Source organism: Cladosporium halotolerans, assembly GCF_011745625.1.
Source record: "Cladosporium halotolerans strain TM138-S3 chromosome Unknown Sca6, whole genome shotgun sequence".
Classification (NCBI taxonomy): domain Eukaryota; kingdom Fungi; phylum Ascomycota; class Dothideomycetes; order Cladosporiales; family Cladosporiaceae; genus Cladosporium; species Cladosporium halotolerans.
The window spans coordinates 360,533-381,800 of record NW_027191457.1 but is presented as its reverse complement, the minus strand read 5'-3'; the positions used below and the strand labels follow the sequence as shown (position 1 = coordinate 381,800).

At 58.1% G+C, this 21,268-nt stretch overlaps 6 protein-coding genes across 6 annotated transcripts; 4 read left to right on the top strand and 2 right to left on the bottom strand.

Annotated features, from left to right (window-relative positions):
- Positions 1–453: 453 nt before the first annotated feature.
- WHR41_02463 (uncharacterized protein) lies at positions 454–1,749 on the top strand (the record flags this gene model as incomplete). The annotated part of the gene is made up of 5 exons (XM_069371069.1): positions 454–642; positions 696–998; positions 1,062–1,232; positions 1,284–1,640; positions 1,702–1,749. 5 exons carry the CDS (start codon positions 454–456, stop codon positions 1,747–1,749), a joined length of 1,068 nt encoding a protein of 355 aa, XP_069231991.1.
- Positions 1,750–2,120: 371 nt separating this feature from the next.
- Positions 2,121–3,611, bottom strand: WHR41_02462 (uncharacterized protein; the record flags this gene model as incomplete). Its single annotated transcript, XM_069371068.1, has 4 exons — positions 2,121–2,538; positions 2,604–3,058; positions 3,114–3,374; positions 3,433–3,611. The coding sequence occupies 4 exons, from the start codon at positions 3,609–3,611 to the stop codon at positions 2,297–2,299; spliced, it is 1,137 nt and encodes a 378-aa protein (XP_069231990.1). The 3' UTR covers positions 2,121–2,296.
- Positions 3,612–5,414: 1,803 nt separating this feature from the next.
- WHR41_02461 (uncharacterized protein) lies at positions 5,415–6,648 on the top strand (the record flags this gene model as incomplete). Its single annotated transcript, XM_069371067.1, has 6 exons — positions 5,415–5,446; positions 5,499–5,561; positions 5,614–5,776; positions 5,836–6,013; positions 6,086–6,201; positions 6,271–6,648. The coding sequence occupies 6 exons, from the start codon at positions 5,415–5,417 to the stop codon at positions 6,646–6,648; spliced, it is 930 nt and encodes a 309-aa protein (XP_069231993.1).
- Positions 6,649–7,396: 748 nt separating this feature from the next.
- Positions 7,397–9,664, bottom strand: WHR41_02460 (uncharacterized protein). Its single transcript, XM_069371066.1, has 2 exons — positions 8,082–9,664; positions 7,397–8,019 (listed from the first exon to the last, which is right to left on the bottom strand). The coding sequence occupies exons 1-2, from the start codon at positions 9,383–9,385 to the stop codon at positions 7,596–7,598; spliced, it is 1,728 nt and encodes a 575-aa protein (XP_069231992.1). The 5' UTR covers positions 9,386–9,664; the 3' UTR covers positions 7,397–7,595.
- A 1,788-nt stretch (positions 9,665–11,452) lies between these two features.
- On the top strand, positions 11,453–14,453 carry WHR41_02459 (uncharacterized protein). Its single transcript, XM_069371065.1, has 2 exons — positions 11,453–11,631; positions 11,688–14,453. The coding sequence occupies exons 1-2, from the start codon at positions 11,573–11,575 to the stop codon at positions 14,401–14,403; spliced, it is 2,775 nt and encodes a 924-aa protein (XP_069231773.1). The 5' UTR covers positions 11,453–11,572; the 3' UTR covers positions 14,404–14,453.
- A 340-nt stretch (positions 14,454–14,793) lies between these two features.
- On the top strand, positions 14,794–20,808 carry WHR41_02458 (uncharacterized protein). Its single transcript, XM_069371064.1, has 2 exons — positions 14,794–19,254; positions 19,305–20,808. Exons 1-2 carry the CDS (start codon positions 15,354–15,356, stop codon positions 20,228–20,230), a joined length of 4,827 nt encoding a protein of 1,608 aa, XP_069231774.1. The 5' UTR covers positions 14,794–15,353; the 3' UTR covers positions 20,231–20,808.
- The last annotated feature ends 460 nt before the right edge of the window (positions 20,809–21,268 follow it).

The following is a 21,268-nucleotide window of genomic DNA, read 5'->3' as shown; positions in this document are numbered from 1 at the left end:
TCGTCTTTCCAAACGATATTTTGTACCTTTGACGACTGCCGCACCTTACTGCAAAAGCCGTGTCGAATCAGCCACGGATCTCTTTCGCCCGCGCTGTGGTTGTTTCGGGCTAAGCGGTCCAGGTCGTCCGTCTCCTGTCTCAGTGTTACACACGCCTTCCGTCTTAAGCACATCGAATCTGCGCGCCTGAAACATACGCCCGTGAGATCTATTCGACCGATGCGGGATTCTCAGCGTCATAAGCCCTATCTCTAATCTATCAAAAGCGCCCTTCCGACATGTGGCGTTTGTCATTCACCCGGTACGATGCTCTCTGGTCACGAATCGAGGCAACGCGGCAGGCTTGACCTGGTAAAAAGCAGCATGAGATGCTTACGGACAGAATAAAACCGGGCGCACGTCGCTCCTGATATCGCTCCTTCACCCGTCTCGTTCCCTTCAGTCTCCTCAGCCATGAAGTCGACGATCTTCGCTGCGCTAGCAGCCCTGTCGGCAACCCAGGTCGCCGCCCATGCGACCTTTCAAGATCTCTGGGTAAACGGCGTTGACCAGGGCGAGACTTGTGTCCGTCTACCTCAGAGCAACAGCCCCCTCACCGACGTCTCCGCGAACAGCATCAGATGCAACGTGAACCGCGGCGCCGTAAGATCCAACCCATCCCATACACAGTCCGCGACATACTGACTATCTCCCAGGTCGCCGGCCGCTGCGCCGTCAAAGCCGGCGACACCGTCTCCGTCGAAATGCACCAGCAGGGTGGCGACCGCTCCTGCACGCTCTCGACGCTGACGCCCGAGGCCATCGGCGGCGCTCACTACGGTCCCGTTCACGCGTATCTGAGCAAGGTCTCTGACGCTCGTACCGCGGACGGCTCCACACCTTGGTTCAAGATCTTCGCCAACACTTGGGCGCCGGCCAACCAGGGCGTGGGCGACAACGACTGGTGGGGCGTGAAGGACATGAATAACTGCTGCGGGAGGGTTGACGTGAAGATCCCAGTGAGTTCGAGCACTGCACTCCTCCCTTCGAAAGAACCTACTCAACGACTGACGTCGCAATAGTCCGACATCGCCCCCGGCGACTACCTCCTCCGCGCCGAAGTCATCGCCCTGCACACCGCCTCCGGACTCAACCAAGCCCAATTCTACGTCTCCTGCTACCAGATCACCGTATCCGGCGGCGGCAGCGCCTCTCCCAGCGGCGTCCTGCTGCCCGGCGCGTACAAGAACACCGTATCGTCTCTCCCAGCCCTCGCTCCCCTCTTCTCCCGCTAACCTTGCCAGGACCCCGGCATCCAAGTCGACATCCACCGCAGCATGACGACCTACATCGACCCAGGCCCCACCGTCTACGCAGGCGGCGTGGCGAAGACGCCCGGTAATTCAAAGTGCACGGGCTACGCGGCGTCCGTCGGCGCGGCGGGGAACCAGAAGCCTGCGCAGGGGACGCTGTACACGCCTGGTGTGGGCGGGGGGTCTTCTTCGACGACGGCCGCGAGCTCGACGACGTTGAGGACATCGACGACGACGACAACTTCGAGCAGGGCGACCACGACGACGGCAGGAGGTGGGAGTGGGTGCACGGTGGCGAAGTATGGGCAGTGTGGTGGGCAGACGTGGACGGGCTGTACGACTTGTGCGGTAAGTTTTCTTGGAAGGCTGGGGGTTCGTGTGCTTATTGAGAGGCTGACGTTGATTGTAGGCTGGATCCACTTGCCAGGGCAGTGGGTACTACTTCCAGTGTTTGTAGAGCAGAGGAGGCTAAGCCAGGAGTGCTTGAGTGAGTTTTGGTCGTGGGCGCGTTGATGTCTTGGTTCGGCGCAATGCTTTGGAGAGACCAGATGATTGCGATAAATCCGCCGCCCTGCGAAGGGATGAGTGCAAGGAGAATACGATTTGGTATTGACACCAATCTTCATTTCCTGCAATGAGCGATAGTAGCTGCGGGTATGTCTTTCAGTGCCATGGAAAAGGTACCTCCCAACTGCCTACAGATTTTCGATTACGTTTCTCAGAAGTTACGTGCATTTTGATCGTTTTTTGCGGGTCATCATACCTTATCTCCCATCTTCCCCTGCATCGTGGGAATGGTAGTAGGGCCGCTCGTGTGAGACGCGATAGTGTCGGATTGTAGATATTTTCGAATATTAAAGGCCAGTATAGCCCAGATGTCGTTTCTATGTACGGTGGTCATGCCTCTGCGCAAAGCGTCCAGTATCCGGCGAAGGCCCGAATAAGATGTCTAAAAAGAACATAAGGCAGCGCTCACCACCCGCATCCCTCCCATGTCATGACATTTACTCGTAAGTGTAGCACAGCAGCTCGCCCTCGGAGTCAAGTAGCTGGCTGACCTTGACGGACGGCGCGATGGCTCCGAGGTTGACCTCGAAGTCCAGCGTGACGTTGACGCCGCTCTCGTAGTTGAAGTCGGAAGGCGTCGTCGAGCCGCCGACCTCGTGCAGGCGCGTCTTCAGGTCTTTCTGCTGCCATTGCCAGTAGGTGTAGTCGACCATGCTGTGGTGGAGGTAGAAGAGGGGGTCTGGATGAAACAGTAATGTTAGGACAAAACACATAATGATGTGAGGATGTAGAGCAAGGACTCACCACCAGGGCTGTTGGCGGCGTCACCAGCTTGGCCGAGCAGGCCGCCGACGCCGAAGTGGCCGCTACCGTGGACGTTCGAGACGCCGAAGTCGGGTCTGCCTTCGAGGACGCTGGCGAAGCTGGCGAAATCGGGCTGGTCGATAGTCTTCTGGAGGGTATTGGGGTCGGCGAAGAAGTTGAAGATGCCCGGCATGAAATCGCGCCTCAGGCACTGGCCGGAGCCGTTCTTCTCGCCGATGTTGACGGCGAAGTTGGGCCTGGTGAAAGGACCATCTTGGACGCAGCCGCCGCCAGAGCGGCCTTGGGCGTTGAAGCCGAAGGGATCTTGCGAGTCGGGGACTTCGATGTAGAGGCCGTTCCCGCCGAAGCCGGTGTCGGGAGAGAAGATCTCGGTGTCGTAGGCGGCCATTGAGAGACGATCATCGGGATGGGCGTCGAGAGACCAGTTCCAGTAACTAAGGGGACGTTAGTCGGAGGAGCGTCATAATTCTCGGATTAGGCAGTGCTTACGGCTGAGCACCCTTGTAGCCACAGACATCTCTGAGAGTGCGCTCATACGCAGCCGTCATGTAGCGGTGCCATTGCGTGAAGAAGCCGACGAAGTGGATGGCGTCCGCCTGGCTGCTGTGCACCGCCTGGAAGTCATCGTAGCGATTAATTGGATCGTATCTGTCGTCGTCGGCGAACTGCTCCTTCGTGATGGCCTCATGTTTCTGCAGGCAAAGAACGGCGTCGATGTATTCCTTCTTCTCGACGTTCTTCAACGCTCTCCTGCAAGACAAGGGTCAGCTCAAGCTTTGGCTGTGGATTCACGGTCATTTCCACTCACCATTCCTTGCGGACAAGAGGGTTCTTGCATCGCTTGGCATGTGGCGGCGAAGGAGGACCACGAGGCGGAAGAGGAGCTCCGACAGGTCCTTTTCCCTTGGATGGGTGAGGTGCTGGAGCAGCTACGGCAAACGAGGCAGTGGCCAAGACACAGGCCGTGATGGAGGAGGAGACACGCATGGCGAAGAGGGCGGCTGGGCAGAGTCGGTTGGAGTAGAGTTTGGCGATCCTCAGAAAGGTGAAACAGCGAAATGGGCTGCGCCTTTAAAGACGACAGCCTCCTTCATGCACCCCTGCATTGTCAGTAGCATTGGAGTGAACGGCGAGTCAGAATTAATGAGGAGCATGGCGAGTAGACGAAGCTAACGGCCGCGATTGCTGCACGTCGAGCGCAGCTTTGTTCTGACAGGCGGTGGCCGGCAGCTCTATACAAGCGAAGGATGCGCAGTAGTGAGTAGTCTGAAGGTAGTCCATCCTCAAGCATGCACCATCGCTGTTGTGGCCCCTGCAGAGAGCTGCGCTAGGCCCTGTGCGAGACGTCTCCGCCATCTCGGGCTGCATCGAAGCGAAGCCTGTCGCCGCCTCGCCGTTTCCTCCTCTCTCCACCCACCCACTCACTCTGCCCGAACGCCACCGGCACTAGGTTGGCTATGCGAAACACTTTGCCGGAAACGGCCCCCGCATATAAAATAAACGCCGTGCAGTAGGCATCTCAATGTCTTGGACTCCTCTCAAATACGGCAGATGAGCTGATGGCAGTGCGAGCGGTTGCTGTCTCCGCGGCAGGCGGAGACCCCGAAAGGAACGCTATATATACCATATTGCTGGGCAAGGATATAAACACGATCCAGATCTTTTGCGCGCAGGGATTAGGAGGGGCATTGCCCACTTTCAACCCGCGCCGGATCTGGCCAAGACCTGCAACATTGCGACGGCGGCGCCATGTAGAACGGCGCCGAACGTCGATGGTCAGCGCTGCTCTTCAGGACACAGCGTCCCGCCCGCTACGCCTGAACAGCAACTGTATCCGATCCCTCGTAGATATCAAGCCGTCAGGGTCCGATACTCTGCATCCAACCGAGCCTTGCTATTGAATACACCACCATTTTATCCTTGCTAGCACTAAGGGAAGCCGGACGATTCTCCGGATCCGCAACCAAATCAGAAATTACCCGTTGGCCATTGAGAGCATGTGACGGTGGGTCAGCCCAGAATCTAGTCCATCCTTCTGGCCTGCTGTAACGCTGGATCTCGCGTGTCAGCTGGGATACCCAAGCGAAAGGTGCATCGACCTGAAGATCCAACCTCGTGCAGCGAGAAGCGATCGACGCCAAAGCACACAGTGAAGATTACGTTCGTAAGGGCATCACCGTTCAAGTTTGTGAGTATCTCGTAAGATCCTCATATCAAAGGATATGCTTTCCTCGTAGTCCTCCGTGAAGAAGGGTTGCCAGGAATACACTAGTACTGTGCTACCGCAGCTATCGAAGCCACAGGTTGACATGACTCCTGACCGAGTCCCTGGGCCATGCGAATGACGCTCCTTGTTTCTGCAGGATTGAACTGGGTCCATTCGAGACGCAGAGGCAGGGTAGTTGAATGCCTCTGCCGCCCCCCAGCTTCGTCAGTTTCGACTCGCCCTGGCTTTGTGTGCCACTCTGTCGGTGACCATGGGCGAGTGGCCTAAGATTGAGTATGTAGTCTCGCCGACCTGAATTGAATCGAGTAATGATTGTTAACGATTCGCAGAACTGGCAATGGCTCCAAACAGCCTTTGTTTCTCGCTGTCACTGGCGTGCTGGTTTTTATATCAATATGCGTAGTAAGCGCACGGTAAGATAACGACGTTCAATCCTTCATTAAACGAAACCACACTGATTCGGTACGCACAGGTTCTACTGTCGAACAGTTTTCGTCAAGAAGCTCGGCCTTGACGATCTCTTTATTGGTTTGGCGTTATGCTTTGCAGTCGCATTAGCCATCATGAATGGCTTCCATATCAGCTATGGAGCTGGGTGAGTGGAAATGCGCCTTTAGGTGAACACAGTTTCTGACCATGTTGTTCAGAACGCATCCTGAGAACTACCTTGCGGATCCAGCAGCGGCGTACATTCCAACACTGAAGCATTGGTACGTTAGTTGAACAGGGGAATTGAAAACACTTTAACCCACATCGTTCTAGGTACGCATACCAGATCATCTATCCTCTGGTACTATCCTTGGTCAAGATGTCATTCCTCGCCCTGTACGACCGCGTGTTCCCGCCACCCAGCATCAACCGAATCGCTCTCTACGGCACTGCTGCGTTCGTCATAGTCTACACCATCGTGATCATGTTCGTCAACGTAAGCCAAAACCACACCCAATGCCTTATCTACAGCAAAGCTAACAAACAACCCATCAGGCATTCGAATGCGCCAACCCCTCCGACGCCTGGAAACCCACCTTCCCCAACCCCGCCTGCAACGACCTCCAAACATCCTACTACACCATGGCAGCAATCAACATCCTCACCGACCTCGCCGTCCTCCTCCTCCCCATCAAACCCGCCCTAGACCTCAACGTCAACCGGCGCAAAAAGAGTAAGTCCCCCCCAAACCCACCTTCAAGCCTCCTCCTCCTCCTCTCCCACTAACCCCCCTCTCCAACCCCAGTCGCCGTGATCGCCATCTTCCTCATCGGCAGCCTCGCCGTCGTCGCCTCCGGCGTCCGCGTCTACGCCCTCTGGGTCTACTTCACCTCCGGCGACCCGGCCTACGACACGATCGAAGTACGCCGCCGCTTCCCCATCTCCCCCTCACCCCATCCTCCCACCCAACCCTAACGAATTCCGCGACAGGTCCTCCTCTGGTCGCAGATCGAAGTCAACGCCGCCATCGTCTGCGCCTCCGTCGCGTCGCTGCGCCCGCTGTTCAAATCCGCTTTCGCCGGCGGCTCCTCCGCGCGCTCCAGGTCGCGGTCCAACCAGCCGCTGTCGTACGGGAGGGAGCTGGAGCTGTATTCGACGGCGACGACGGTGGGGAAGACTTCGGGGCCGGGCAGGGCGAGCACGAAGGTCGAGGCGCAGTTGAGGAGTTTGGGGGGGGAGAATGATAGTCAGGAGAGGATTTTGGGGGAAGGGGAGGGGGAGGGGGAGGGTGAGAGGGGGATTCGGAAGACGGTTGAGACGAGGGTTTGTGAGGAGGGGGAGGGTGATGGGCTGGGGAGGGGTGGGTAGGGGTGGGTGTATGCGGGATTGATCACAAGGCAATAATGGATTGCTGGCTTCGCTAAGGGAGAGTGCTGGAGAATGCGTAGCTGGCAGGCCACGCTGTGCGCCGCGTCGTGTCGATTTCCAGAACGCGTTTACTCTCGACATGAGAACCACGTTCAATACTATCACGGTCAGAATTACGGGCCGGCAGCAGCGACGGAAGATCGAGTCGCGCCTAAACGTCGTCGACGTACCTAGGTACTGGGACGAACCAATCACCCATCCACCGCGCAAAGCCCTGGGCAGCAACCGCGCGACAAAACACCAGCACCAACACAACACAACCGCACCCTCAAAAAAAACCGCATCGCTCACGTTACAGAGAAAAACGAAACAAACCGTCACCGTCCCATCCAGAACGCAGCCCATCCCCCAATCCCACGACGAGTCTGATCCCAGGTCCCAATGCCCCCGTTGCTTACGTACCCGAACCCCAACCCTAACCCTACCATACAGCTCCACCCTCCCGCCCTAGATCGCGATTGTTCTCGGAGACCCTTCTGCCCCTGGTCGGTGTACACACCATGTCATCGCGGGTCGGGTGATTTCGAAAAAGCTTGGTCGCGGCAAGGGAGATGCATAAGATTTTGGCAGGGGGTGGGTGGGATGGGTGGCGAGATCAGAGTGTTACATCAAGAGCTCCGAACCGTTGAAAGTCACAACGTGGGAGAGATGCGGTGTACAGGAAGCGGCCAAAGAGTCCATCCAAAGATGCGAAGAGAAAATCGTCGGATACATTTGAAGCCAGAAAAAAACGAAGGTATCTCGCAAAAGCAGCAGGGAAAAACCAAAAAAAGCAGACGTTCATCTTTTACACGCTTCCCGCCCCGCCTGCCTCTCCATCCGAGGAAACCAGAAAAATATAGAATTAATTACAATCTCCAACCCTTCACCCGCTTCTTCTTCACCATCTAGAAGTGCGGCGCGTTCAGCGCCATCAAACACAGCAGGCCCGAAATCAGCGCCGCGCAAGGCAGCGTCATGACCCAGCCGCAGAAGATGTAGAACAGCTGCTTCCAGTTGACGGCGCCGACGTCGTAGTTCATGAGGGCGACGCCCATGGAAGCGCCGACGAGGCACTGGGTGGTGGAGACGGGGAGGGCGAGCGAGGAGGCGAGCAGGACGGTGATGGCGGCGCCGAGCTCGATGGAGAAGCCGCGGCTGGGCGACATCTGCGTGATGCGGTTGCCGAGGGCGCGGATGATGTGGTAGCCGTAGACCCAGAAGCCGACGCCGAGGAGGAGACCGGCGACGACGAGGAACCAGACGGGGGTGCTGGACTCGGTGTCGACGAAGCCGGATTGCCAGGTTTGGTAGGTGGCTGCCCAGGGGCCGCTGGAGCGGTTGTTAGAGATGTGGTCTTTTGTTTGACTTCGTAGCAGGACGTGAGAACTTACACAGCGTTGGCAACATCGTTACTTCCGTGAGCGATGGACATCATCATGGCGGAGACAACTTGGCAGTAGGTGAACAGGTGCTCGACGCGGACGTCGTACTTGCGGGCACGGGCGTGGATGGCGCGGAGGGCGTCAGAGTTGTGAGTGACGGCGTCGCGGGCGACACCCTGCAGGAGGAGGAACTTGGTCCAGTTCCAGATCTTCTTGGGGTGGAAGAAGGGCAGCTCCTTGACGGGGTCCAGCCAGCGCTCCTTGGGCTCAGGGTGCTTCTTGTGGTGCGGGACGACGCGGCGGGTGGCGTTGGCCGGGGCGTCAACGCCAGAGCTGGAGCCGTCCGCGAGAGACGGGTCGACAGTGCTGGTGCCCTTCGGGCCGGTCTTGATGTTGGCCTTCTCCTCGTCGGAGTGAGACTGGTGGCTGGCGGTCTCGGCATCGTAAGCATCCTCGTAGTAGTTGGTGACGAGCTCGTCAGTCTTGCCGGGCCAGTAGAGGTTGACGTTCTCCCTGTAGAGGAGAGGACCCATGGGGACGTGCCAGATGCGAACCCTCGGGTCCTCCTTGACGAGCTTGCGGTTGAAGAAGGGGACGAAGAAGACGTAGGCGACGAAGAGGACGAAGAAGAAGGTGGCGACGACGGTCACGCCGAGAGGCCAGCCTTCAGCGATGAGGCTGTCGGGGACCTCAGTACCCAAGAAGGTGACGAGGATGGCGCCGGTGGAGGCCATGTAGATGGGGATGAGGCGCATGGCCCACTCGAAGCTGTTCTTGCGCTCCAGCACGCTGTACTTGACGATGCCGAAGATGATGGCGGAGAAGCCAGCCGCGATCAGCGGAGCAATACCCCAAGAGGCGGCGACCTGAGAGACACTGCCCTTCTCCCAGCCCCAGGTGATGGCGGACTGGGAGGCAAAGCCGACACCAATCAAGGAGCCGACAATGGTCTGGGTGGTGGAAACGGGCATGCCGAGGCAGGTCGCGACGGTGAGCCAGGTCGCGTTACCGACTTCGGCGCAACCCATAGCCAGCATGAGGACGGCCGGGCGACCCTCGAAACGATCGATGGTGATGATTCCATTCTTGATGGTGTCCGTGACACGGGCTCCGAGAGCGACGGCGCCGATGAATTCGGTGATGGCGGCGAGGATACCGGCCTGCCAGAGGGTCAAGGTCCTGGCGGCGACGGAGGTCGCGTAGGAGTTGGCGACATCGTTGGCGCCGTTGGAAGCGGACGCAAAGACGAAGGCAATGGTCGTGATCGCGAGGATCCAGTCGTAGGGCGCGGTCGCCGGCGGGACGGTGGCCATGTCGATCGGTAGGGCAGTGCGCGAGACACTGCAAGGAATGGACGGTCGGGCTGGTGTGACGAGGACGTAGCGTTCGCAGCGACGAACAGCCTCCCGGCGCCCGAAATACTTATATCGCGAGCGTGCGCGGCGGCGGGCGCTGAGGCCCGGGCGAAAAAGCAGCCCATCGATTGTCCGCCAAGGCAGCTTGGCTCCAGGCGCGGTCGCCGGCGGGCAGGTCCATCTCCACGCGCGGTGGTGTTGCGCGCATCAGCAGCCAGTGTGAAGCATCGAAGCATCGTTGGGCGGGCTGCGGCCGGGTGACGCTCGCGTGGTGTGTCGTGTCGGCGCGCAGGGCAGGGCGAGTCGCGCCTGGGCAGCGAAGCGCCAATGCTGGGCGCGTCTTATACTCGCCGAGACTCGATGAAGCCAAGCAGGGACAAGCAGCACGTGTGTGAGTGCGCGCCGACCATTCGTTCGACGTCGTCTTCCCTTCATGCTGCAACCGCTTTTTTTCGCTCGACTATGACAGGATCCGTGGACCCGCGCGAGGCGTGTCGCCGGCGCCAGACGCACGTATTGCCTATACCGGTGCCGCCGTGACATGCTCTCGCTTGCCCGGCCTGCCTAGACCGCCACACGCGCATTTCGCCGCCTGCCATCGCCAGTCCCAGCAGTGCCCGTCGCCCTCCCAATCCCACTGCCGTCGGCACGGATGGCTTGACCTTCCCGCCTTCCCGCCCACGTGGGCGCTGCCGCTGGCGGAGACAATCCGAATACCAGGCCCATACCAACCGACATCACGGAGATCACCTCCATGCCACTGCAACCCTGCCGCCGCGCCCGTGTGACAGCGTCCTGGGACAAGCCCGCTAGACACAGATTCTGCTCAACCACCAAGACATCTGTTGCGGGCCCAAACTTCCTCCTGCTCAAGATGTTCCAGAACGGGTACCAAGCCTGGTGAAGACGTTGGCGGGCTCCGCCTTCTGGAAAACCACAGCACAGCCCCGCCAGCCCGGCAGACGCACAGAAGCGACTGCACTGCTACATGGATGCTCCGCGAACTTCTAGCTCGACGGCTGCAGCGTTTTCATGCGCTGATCTCATGATGCCTGCTCCATCCCAGCACAACATCCTCCCTCCGCGGCTGACCATCCTGGCCGGTGATACTCGCCTGCTGATCGTACCACAGCCCGCCGACCCTGCCAATCCTGCTCGTTACGAGCTTATGCGCTATCGTGTCTGGGCAGGTCCTTCGAACTCGGCCAGGCCGCTCTCCATCATTTCCCGCAAAGCCTCTCGTGCGTGCCTCTGTGCTTGCGCCTGATTGAGCAGAGCTACGGCCTTGACTGCTGCACGCTTGCCAATCCAAGGCGCTCATTTGTCACGTCAGGGCCATCCCCAAGCAGATCTTGTGAAGGACTCGTCCTCCTCGTCTTGCGCCTACCAGCCAGCCAATACCACCACTCTGATAAAGACGACCATGGTCAATGTTAAGCGAGTCCAAGACTTCTTTTGGGAAAGAAACCCCGAAATTGTTCTATGCGTTCTATGCGGCTCGCAGATCGATCAGTTGCATTTGTCAGGGCGTCTCCCATTACCGTGGATTGCAATTGAGATTTAAAGACCATCATTCGCAAACGTTCCGAACGGTAGCATCGCATCCTCCCGGCATCCTGCACTCGGAGTTGACAAGGTGGCTGCCGATGTGCATGATGTCCGGCTCTGCACAAGGGTATGGCCTCTTGGTATGCGCCACCCGTGAAGCAATGCATGTCGCTTTTGTAATAGCGTTTGGGAGAAGTCATGTGGGCGTACGAACGGGTGTGAAGGGTTCTGAACGCGAGCTTTGAAATGTATCATTGGCCCAGTAGGAGTGAAAGTATGATATTGTACGTTCTTATCAATATTTGTGCCGAATCCGGCAGGTCTGTTTCATTTCAAAATATTTTCTACGGCTATGTTGAGTTGTGTCACTGGTGTTTGTGGCATCCATGCTCAAGTGAAGTGCCAAGGGAAAAGGACATGCCCCACGGGGAAAGTCCAAGCTGCTCGCGCTTGCTGCGATCCAACGCAATCACCTGCAAGCAAGCCGCATCTCGGACTCATGACAACCTCCCTCACATGACCAGCAGCTGAACGCGACAACGTCGCTGTCGCAACAATGAGTCTATCAGAATACTAGCTCTCAACCTCACCACCCAAATGGAGCCTTTCACGTTCGCCAGCTCATCGCAGCTGCATCTACCAGTTGCGATAAAGGTGTGGGTCCACTCGATGCGACAAGCTCATCCCATCGCGCATGTCTAACATATCCCAGCAACCGCCTTGAAGGCTACGAGAAACCCCTCCCATACTCCACCCTCCTCCGACGACCAGACCTTCGCCACCGCGGCAGCAACCTCAGCTCCAACTCCGAGCTCTACATCACCGTCCAGCCCTTCGCCGACTCGAAACCCCTCACCGTCCACTCCCAGACCCCCTACAGGCACTTTAAGCATGGCCGCGTATGGGGTCAGTGGCTCACGCTGCCGGCTGACTACAGCTCCTTGCCTGCGAACACCCAGCTAGCGATCACGCTTTGGGATCTTTCGCCGATCAACCCTAGTGGAGGCGATGCGGGACACCATATCCCGTTCGGCGGGACGACGATCCCCTTGTACGACGAAGATGCGACGCTGCGGACGGGTCGTCAGAAGTGCCGTATCTGGAGGCATAAAGCTGCGGACGGCTTCTCGGATACCACGACGCCCTGGCGGGAGCCTAAGCGGCGAGGTCGGCGGGACACGGTCGAGGAGCCGGTCGTCGTCAGCGAAAAGCTCGTGCGCCGCGAAGCTGAGCTGGAGCGGTTGGTCGGGCTGATGAAGAAGCACGAGATGGGCGAGATCACAGAGAACAAGTGGCTGGACCAGATGGTTTTCCGGCAGATCGAGAAGATGGAGCGGCAGAGCGTCCGAGACTCGACAAAGCCGAAGACTGTGCCGGAGAAGGCTTCGGAAAACGCGAACGGGCAGCTGTGCGCCGAGGGAGACAAGGACCACATTGACGGGGCGTTCTTCCTGTACATCGAGTTTCCTCGCTTCGACCACCCCATCGTTTTCACGGACCACGAATACCCAGCGCCTCCGCTCAGCAGCATTAAGCCCGCGCACATGCAGCCGGGAGCAGTCAACTTCAAACCACCGCCAGAAGTCCAGCTAGGCCCAGGCATACACCCGGACGGCCATGGGAACAGCGACACGGAGGGCGGCAGCACCACCAGACTCATCCAGGTCTACGACCCTGAAGTCGGCTACGCTGACAACCCGGCCGAAGCCAAACATCGGCGACTCATACGCGGGCAGCGTAACGCGCTCGATCGCGACTTGAAGCCTAATCCGAAGATGCGAGATTTTCTCAACAAGGTGCTGGAGTACGGACCTACAGTGGAGCTCAGCGATAAGGAGAAGGATGAGATCTGGCGCTTTAGGCACCACCTCACTCGTGACAAGCGCGCTTTGACGAAATTGGCCAAGTCGGTGAACTGGAACGAGCCCTCTGAAAGTCGACAAGCGATCGCTCTCTTGCCCAAGTGGGTCGAGATTGATGTGGACGACGCGCTTGAACTTCTGGGACCTAGAGCAGGGAGTCCAGAGATGCGCAGGTATGCCGTCGACCGGCTTAGGAAGGCTGATGATGAGGAGCTGCTTCTTTACTTATTGCAACTTGTGCAGGCGCTGAAGTTCGAGCCCTCTGTTGCGTCTCGCGACGAACACGAGCCGGACTCGTCGCTTGCTTCGTTCTTGATTGCCAGATCGGCTGCGAACTTCAAGCTCGGCAATTTCCTCTACTGGTATCTCATGGTTGAGATGGACGAGGAGGCCCCCACGCAAGACCCTGAGAACCGCAAATTGTTTGCCCGGGTGAGCTATGATTTCATGCAGGAGTTGGAACGTACTCCAGAAGGGCAAACGAGGAGGAAGACTCTTCTTCGGCAGGCGGAGTTCATCACTGTTCTAAGCAAGATCAGCAAGGACGTGGTCAACTCGAGAGCCGATCGCACTAAGAAAGTCGAACAGCTTAAGAAGTTCCTCGCGGATCCTAGGAACGAGCTCGTCCACATGGATTCGCCGCTGCCTCTACCGCTGGACCCGACAGTTCACATCGTGGGCGCAATCCCCGATGACGCCAACGTCTTCAAATCCTCCCTATTCCCGCTCTACATCAACTTCAAAACCGACACCGGCGAAAAATACCCCCTCATGTTCAAAACAGGCGACGACCTCCGCCAAGACCAGCTCGTCATCCAAATCATCGCCCTCATGGACCGGCTGCTCATGAAAGAAAACCTCGACCTCAAACTCACCCCCTACCGCACGCTCGCGACCTCCACCCTCGCCGGCGCCGTCCAGTTCATCCCCAGCACCCCCGTCTCCGCCATCCTCAGCAGCCCCAAGTACAAGGGCTCCATCCTCGGCTACCTGCGCTACAACAACCCGGCCTCCCCCTCCGCGCCGTCCGTCCTCGGCGTCCGCAAGGAGGCCATGGACACCTACGTCAAGAGCGTCGCCGGCTACTGCGTCATCACCTACCTCCTCGGCGTCGGCGACCGCCACCTCGACAACCTCCTCATCACACCCGACGGCCGCTTCCTGCACATCGACTACGGCTACATCCTCGGCCGCGACCCCAAGCCCATGGCGCCGCTGATGAAGCTCTCGCGCGAAATGCTCGACGGCATGGGCGGCTCCGCCCCGGCGTCCTCGGAATCCCAATTCGAGAATTTCAGGCAGTACTGCTTCACGGCGTACACGACTCTGCGGCGCAGCAGCTCGCTGATCCTGAATTTGTTTTCTTTGATGAGGGATGCGAATATCCCGGGTCTGGCGATTTTCGGCGACCAGGCGGTCACGAAGGTCGAGGAGCGGTTTAAGCTTGATGGCAGCGAGGACGAGGCGATTGCGTTTTTCGCGCAGCTGATTGAGAGGGAGATGGGGGCTTGGGGGCCGGTCGTTATTGATAAGTTGCATGGGTTTGTGCAGGGGTGGAGGGCTTGAGGGTAGCTTTGTAACGTGGAAATACCTAGGAATGAATTTGGTTCATCAAACGTTGCAGATACCTTACTGCGTTAGTGACACTGGAAACACTGCGCCTTCGAAGGAGTGACTGGGTGTTCGGAAGGTCGTGTGACTTTGAAAGATGACATCAACCAGAATGACGTTGTGAATTATTCGACAACTTTCCAATTTTCATGTTCTTTCACTATGCTGCACGTGGCTTGCGTCGCGCAATACCTCCGTTCGTCGGCGGAAGTGAAGTGCTCAAGATTACTTGTGCAGCCTCAGGCAGCAAGCACGCACGACGACAGAACGACGTACCTCCGCAGCAAGCCAAAGCCAAAGCCGGCCAGCACGACCGCGGACCTCCCCACATTTTCACGAATCGCCCTTTGCATGCGCGCCGCCTTCCCACCGCGCCAGTAAACGGCACACGGACTCTCATTTAAACCCTCTCCGACACACATCATCATCATCGTACGCCCCGGCCGTTCGGCAAATCCCCCACCCTTCGCCGCAATCGTCATACCGCTTGCCCGGCCTCACCACACTGCACCGCGACACGAAAACATTCCTTGCAAACCCTCTCCGAAAAGTCCGGGGCTGCTCGCCGTTGCAGAGCAGTTTAACGGCCGCTCGCCACGGCTTCCTCGTCCACGCCCAAGAAGCGAAAGCTCGCGCCCTTTGCATCTCTATCCCAGCACACCGAGCCCTCGGCCGCCTTCGACGACGCCGCCTACGAGGCCCGCCAGCGCGAGTCCTCGTCCTCCCCCCCGCGCACCTCGCCGCCCAGCCCCGTCGAGGACCGCGCTTCGCCCTCGAACAGCTTCAAGGCCCTGCCGCCGCGCTTGCAGGAGGAGATTGCCGGCGCCTCTGGAGCACCCGTCGCGGGACAGAGCCCCAGCGGCGCGTTTGCGGAGATCACGATCGACAGCGGGAGCAGCGTGGATATGTCCGGCAGCGAGAATGGGCAGGACATCGCTGTGAGAGCGGAGGCCGCGGACGGCAGTGCTGAGATTCAGAGAGCGGCGAGCCCGGCGAAGAGGAGCGCGGGCGAGATGGAGGGAAGGAGCGAGCTGGTGGATTCGAACGAGGACGTTGCTATGGCTGGGACGTCGAACGATTTGTACGACCAAGAGGAAACTGGAGTGAACAGCGTGGCGACGTCGGCGCCTGGCACGATGACTTCGAATACGTCGGCGACGAGCTTCCAGTCTGAGGATCCACCGCCTTATTCGGCCGAGAACGGCAGCGGAGAGCTGTGGAAAGTGGCAGGTGGCGCGCCCGTGCCGAGTCTGGATGACCAAGTGCGGGAGGTCATGCAGCTGCTGCAAACCCCCATCGAACATGGGGACCGGGGCAGCGTTGTCTCTTCACGATGGCTGCAGAAGGTCATGTCCAGGACGACCGAACACCAGAACAGCACCGAGTACCCCAAATCAGCGCGCGAGGGCGAGATCGGCCCCGTCGACAACTCCGACATCGTACCCCAGGACGCCTTCGCTGAGCCAATCTTGCACGATGTCAACGGCCACCCTTTCATCCCTCTCAAGCAGGGTTTGACCATGGAAGAGGACTTCCAAGTACTTCCGGATGAGGCCTGGGGGAAGATTGTCGGCTGGTACGGCATTGTGGCTGGCCAGAAGCAGATCACGAGATACGCACAGAATACCGCTCCGGATGGCGCTATCGCTCCGAACGTCGTGTATGAGCTCAACCCTCCGGTTTTTCTTGTCCGGAAGGTCCCTCAGCCGAGTGACGACAGCAATGAACCGCAGGATAAGTCTAGGCTTGCAGCAGTGGAGCTCAGGCTGAAGCAGGAGCGTCGGCAGCGCGGTCAGATGAAGCCTGAAGACGCCTTGATGGTTGTTTCGTCGCGACAGGAGAGGGCACAGAAGTTCCTTTCTCGCGTAAAAGAATTCGCAGGCATTCCTCTCAACCACAAAGTTCAGATCTGGCGCGTTCTCAAGCCGACCAACATCGCTGTCAACGAGCCCGACAACCGCCAACCCGGCGTGGCCTCGCCCCCTCTTTCTCGCGAAACGTCGCCATCTGCCGCTCAAGCAGAACGCACGAGGCTAGTCGTTGAAGCCGCCGACTGGCAGAAGATGGAGATCGGAAAGGACATTGAGCAGATCGAGCTTCCTGATAACACCAGCAATCTTAATTACAACGGATCTTCCACCATCGAACTCTTCTCATTGTTCGAAAACCAGACCCTCATTCTCGAGGAGCAGACCCGCGGGCCCGCCGGCGGTGAGTTCTCTTCCGACCAGAAGAAAAAGCTCTTCTCAAGAAGCAAGCTCAACGGATCGAAGACGAGCTCGGCGGCTACATCACGCCGGACTAGTCCTGCGCCGAGCAGCAATGTGGTGACCAGAGGCCGCAGGCGTGATGGCAAGACTCGGGGCACCGTCGGCTTGTCGAACCTTGGAAACACTTGTTACATGAACTCGGCTCTGCAGTGCATTCGCAGCGTGGAAGAGCTGGCCATCTACTTCTTGCAGGACAAGTACAAGAGCGAAATTAACGCTAGCAACGTGCTCGGATCCGGTGGTATCATGGCCAAGAAGTATGCGGAGGTATTGCAGGGCATCTACGGCGACAACGCGAGCTCCTCGTTCTCGCCCACTAATTTTAAGAAGACTTTGAGCTCACAGAACCCGGTGTTCTCGGGTTGGGGCCAGCAAGATTCCCAGGAATTCCTCAGCTACTTGGTCGACTCTATCCATGAGGATCTGAACAGGATCCAGAAGAAGCCGTATCTGGAAAACCCCGACTCTGACGATGCGCGCGTCACGGATCCCGAATACATCCGTGAGCTTGGTGATGTTTACCGATCGAACCACGCCAAGCGTAACGAGTCTGTGTGTATGGACCTTTTTAGCGGTTTCTACAAGAATACCATGGAGTGTCCTACATGCGACAAGGTCAGCGTGACTTTCGATCCTTTCGCGTCGCTTACTCTTCAGCTCCCTATTGAAAGCAGCTTCATCCACAACTTCACCTTCGTGCCCTTCAACGGCTCGCCGGTGAACCACAACCTCGATCTTGAGAAGCACCTGACCGTCAAGGACATCAAGAAGCTCATCGCCTCGAAGCACGAAAACATCGACGCCGCGAAGCTTTGGATGGTCGAAGTGTACAACCATAAGATGTACAAGCACTTCAGCGACCGCACCACCGTCGCCGAGGCCAACATCCAGGGCAACGACTACATCTTCGTCTTCGAGCTGGCCGACGTCCCAACCAACATTCCTCCGCCGCAGAGAACCTCGTACGGGGGATATTCTTTCGGTAAGAACGAGAACGAGATCCCGGACATGGACTCTGACATGGCGGAGAACTTTGCCGTGCCGATCTTTCATCGCAAGAAGAACCGCTTCGGCAGCGGCTGGGATACCACCATGCACCCCCAGTACATTACCGTCAAGCGGGAGCAGGCGCAGGACTACGAGGCTATTCTCAAGAAGGTTCTGCACGCTGTCGCGCAAGTGACTAGCCGCCCTATCTTGATGGAGGCTCATGAGAACGAGCGCGCCGCCTCTTCTGAGACTGAGAAGACCGAGACGAACGGCGATGCTGCGAATGCTCAAGACGACGCGGCGCCTGTCAGCGATCACTCGGTCTCTTCTGAAGATGGATACGTCTCTGTCTCCGTGGACGGTGAAAAGAAGCAAGCACAAGCTACCGAGGGCACCGTAACTCCAGAAGCTAAGGTACCCAAGGCATTCCATGACCCTAGCTACAGCATCCCAGAGGTCCTCCGTGAGCAGCTCTTCACGCTGAACTTCGCCAAGGGTCGTGAGAACATGTTCTGCACTGGTACAGCCTGCTTCGACGATAAGTCTGTTCGGAACATGAAGGCTCGCGTTAAGACCGACAGCTCGGATTCTGAGGCCGCAGATGAGGGTTCCAACACCGGACCATCCTCACCCGAGGGCGAGGCTGATGCGGACGAGGAGAGTGACGAGGATGATGATGCCTCTGTCAAGGCCTCGACCGAAGATCCACTCGCCGTGAACGTCGACTTCGCTAGCGAAGCTGACGCAGACGAACTCCCTGCTGATCCTCTTGACGGCAAGTCTGCCGCCGGAAAGAGACGTGGCAACGGCAAAGAGAACAAATTCAAGGGCAACAAGCCCCGCAAGAACAAGGAGAAGCGCCCTAGCAAGAAGGAGAAGAGGGAGATGAAGAAGGCTCGCGCTCGCGCTGCTGTCGGCTCGCCGCAGTCGCAGCCTTCCGTCAACGGCTCCGAAGCCCAAGAGGACGAGACTTTCTACCTCAAGCTTGGCGAATGCATCGTCCTCGACTGGTTCCCGGAGGCTCTCGACAGTGTCTTTGGTGGCGACCGCCACGACACGGGTGATCTCCGCGGCCAGTGGCTGTCCGAAGAAGACGGCAAGGGCCTCCCCATGGTCCACGACCCCGCCACCGAGACGAAGCGCAACCGCCGCGAGATGCGGAAAAAGCACGGCATCACGCTCGAAGACTGTTTCATGGAGACCGGCAAGCGCGAGAAGCTCTCCGAGGACAACGCGTGGTACTGCAACCGCTGCAAAGAGCTCCGCCAGGCCACCAAGACCCTCGAGATCTGGACTTGCCCGGACATCGTCGTCGTGCATTTGAAGCGCTTTGGCGGTACGAGGAGCTTCCGCGACAAGATCGATGTCCTCGTCGATTACCCTATCGAGGGCTTGGATCTGACGGAGAAGATCGGGCAGAAGGAGGATGGTAAGGAGTATATTTACGACCTGTTCGCTGTGGACAACCACTTCGGAGGCCTTGGTGGTGGCCACTACACTGCCTGTGCCAAGAACTTCTTCGACGGGCAGTGGTACGATTACAATGGTGAGTGCTAACATGACTGGTTCTTCGAATCACTCGCTAATGCCAAAAAGACTCAATGACCAGCAAACTCGGCGACTCCCCCCGCAAGTCCGCCGCCGCCTATCTTCTCTTCTACCGCCGCCGCTCCGACAAGCCCCTCGGCCCGCAGTACCTGCAAGACCTCGTTAGCGACTTCCGCAACCCGCCCCAGCAGCAGACCAACTCCAACTCCGCCGACGAATCCTACGAGTCCGATTCGGGGGAAGGCCGACTCGGCGGTCCTTCCTCCACCCTGCGTGGATCGTCGAGCAATTCAATCGCAGCAGGAGCCGCAGCGACCAAAGGCCTGCAACCTCAGGGTCCGACGGCACTCCGGGACGCTGGAAGTGGTTCAGCCGGCCAGTCAGCCGCGCGGAGTCTGAGGCCGACGACTCAGGCGACGAGCGATGACGAGGGCATCGGGATGGAGGAGGACGACGACGACCTCGAGGTCTCCCCGCTCAAGGCCCCCAGCGGCAGCAACAGACAGTATGGCAACTTCGGCAACACCGCTTGGGACTTCGCCTCGCTCGAGCAGCGACGGGACAACAATGCTGATTCCGGCGCAGAGATGCTTCTTGATAGCGTAGAAGACCGTGCCCCGCCGACAACCGCCCATCACGACGACGCCGACTCCACCGCCGCCGAGCAGGACGACGACGACGACCGCGACCGCTTCATCGACGACCTGCTCCCCATCGCCGGCTCGGCGTCCACGCCCGCTTCCGACGACCAGTGGAACGAGCTCGAGGAAACGATCAGTTTCGGCGACGCAGCGGGATACGAGTACGAGGACGCAGACGCCGCGGAGCAGCCGCACACGTCCGATGCGTATGTTGATTCGCTGCACTTGGAGGATTCGCGGATGGCGGTCGATGATGGGGACGGGGCGGATCCGCCGGCGGTGGATATCAGATTGCCGGATGAGGGGGATGAGGGGAAGGGGAAGATGCAGTAGGGGATTCGGAGGACTGCCGGTCTTTGATGAGGGTGGGAGGGAGGAGTTTAATGAAGACATAAGGAGCACGAACCAGGTTTCAGGACGAGGATGGTTGATGATGAAGTGAATTGGGATTACTGTGAAGTAAAAGGCATTGCATTGTTCTTGTTGCATTTGGGTGGTCTCTCTAGCTCCCCTGCCGTGGTGGCTGCAGGGTTTTGAGGCTTCAGTGGTGGATAGAGCGGAGGTGTGCGTCGGTGTCGTGCATTGGTGTTGTGAGAGAGAGCAGAGTATGTATACATGAGACGAAGACCGTATGATGACAGACCGCACATCCTGGGAACACCGTTGAGCTTCCCGGTCCGTTTCAAGCTTTGGGTTTCTGTTGTCCGTCGTGGGGGGATGCTACGAGAGGCCAGGCTTTATGGCTTGGTTCTGAAATATCGAGTCAAAATCCCGAGTCGAAATGCCGAGTCCAAATGTCGAGTCCATCCGAAAGGCCGAGTCAAAATGTCAACCCCGTTCTCTACTCCAACAGAACCCGAAGTCGTTGGCTGCACGCCGCAAACGCCGAATTCAGCAGCGGCTGCTGATTCTGCGCATTCCGCTCACTGTTCGTGCGATGGCTGAAGAATTTGGAAAGGGCTTCGCGAGAGGATGGTGTATATTGGCAATGTCAATGCTGATTAGTCCCCATGAATTTCTGTTACGTTCAAATCATGTTCGAATAGACAAGATTGCTTCGCTGAGGCTGTCCGGATAACGTCGCAGCAAGTTCATAAACGATGTCAGCAACCAGGGCATTTTGAATAATACGTTCAGACCGAGTCTGGAATTCTCCGACATTTTTTTTCCCCCGACGTTATCGAATGAACTGGGGAGTGTCACAATGCTGCAGTTCTATCAAAGAATTCTGTTATGAACAATTTCGTGATAAGAATATATGGCGTGTAAAACGACCTCAAATCCCTGTTCACATCATCCAGGCAGGTCCCAACAACATCTGCTAGAAAAAACGTCAGCATTCTACAAGGTCTGTGTTGACTCAAGTGTCGA

What these genes read in the sequence shown, in the direction of transcription:
- WHR41_02458 (XM_069371064.1), top strand. Translation starts at nt 15,354, where the DNA reads ATGTCCGGCAGCGAGAATGGGCAGGACATCGCTGTGAGAGCGGAGGCC. An exon ending in GCAGTGGTACGATTACAATG is followed by an intron (nt 19,255 to 19,304) that starts GTGAGTGCTAAC and finishes AATGCCAAAAAG; the next exon opens with ACTCAATGACCAGCAAACTC.
- WHR41_02459 (XM_069371065.1), top strand. Translation starts at nt 11,573, where the DNA reads ATGGAGCCTTTCACGTTCGCCAGCTCATCGCAGCTGCATCTACCAGTT. An exon ending in CTACCAGTTGCGATAAAGGT is followed by an intron (nt 11,632 to 11,687) that starts GTGGGTCCACTC and finishes AACATATCCCAG; the next exon opens with CAACCGCCTTGAAGGCTACG.
- WHR41_02460 (XM_069371066.1), bottom strand. Translation starts at nt 9,385, where the DNA reads ATGGCCACCGTCCCGCCGGCGACCGCGCCCTACGACTGGATCCTCGCG. An exon ending in AACGATGTTGCCAACGCTGT is followed by an intron (nt 8,020 to 8,081) that starts GTAAGTTCTCAC and finishes CAACCGCTCCAG; the next exon opens with CGGCCCCTGGGCAGCCACCT.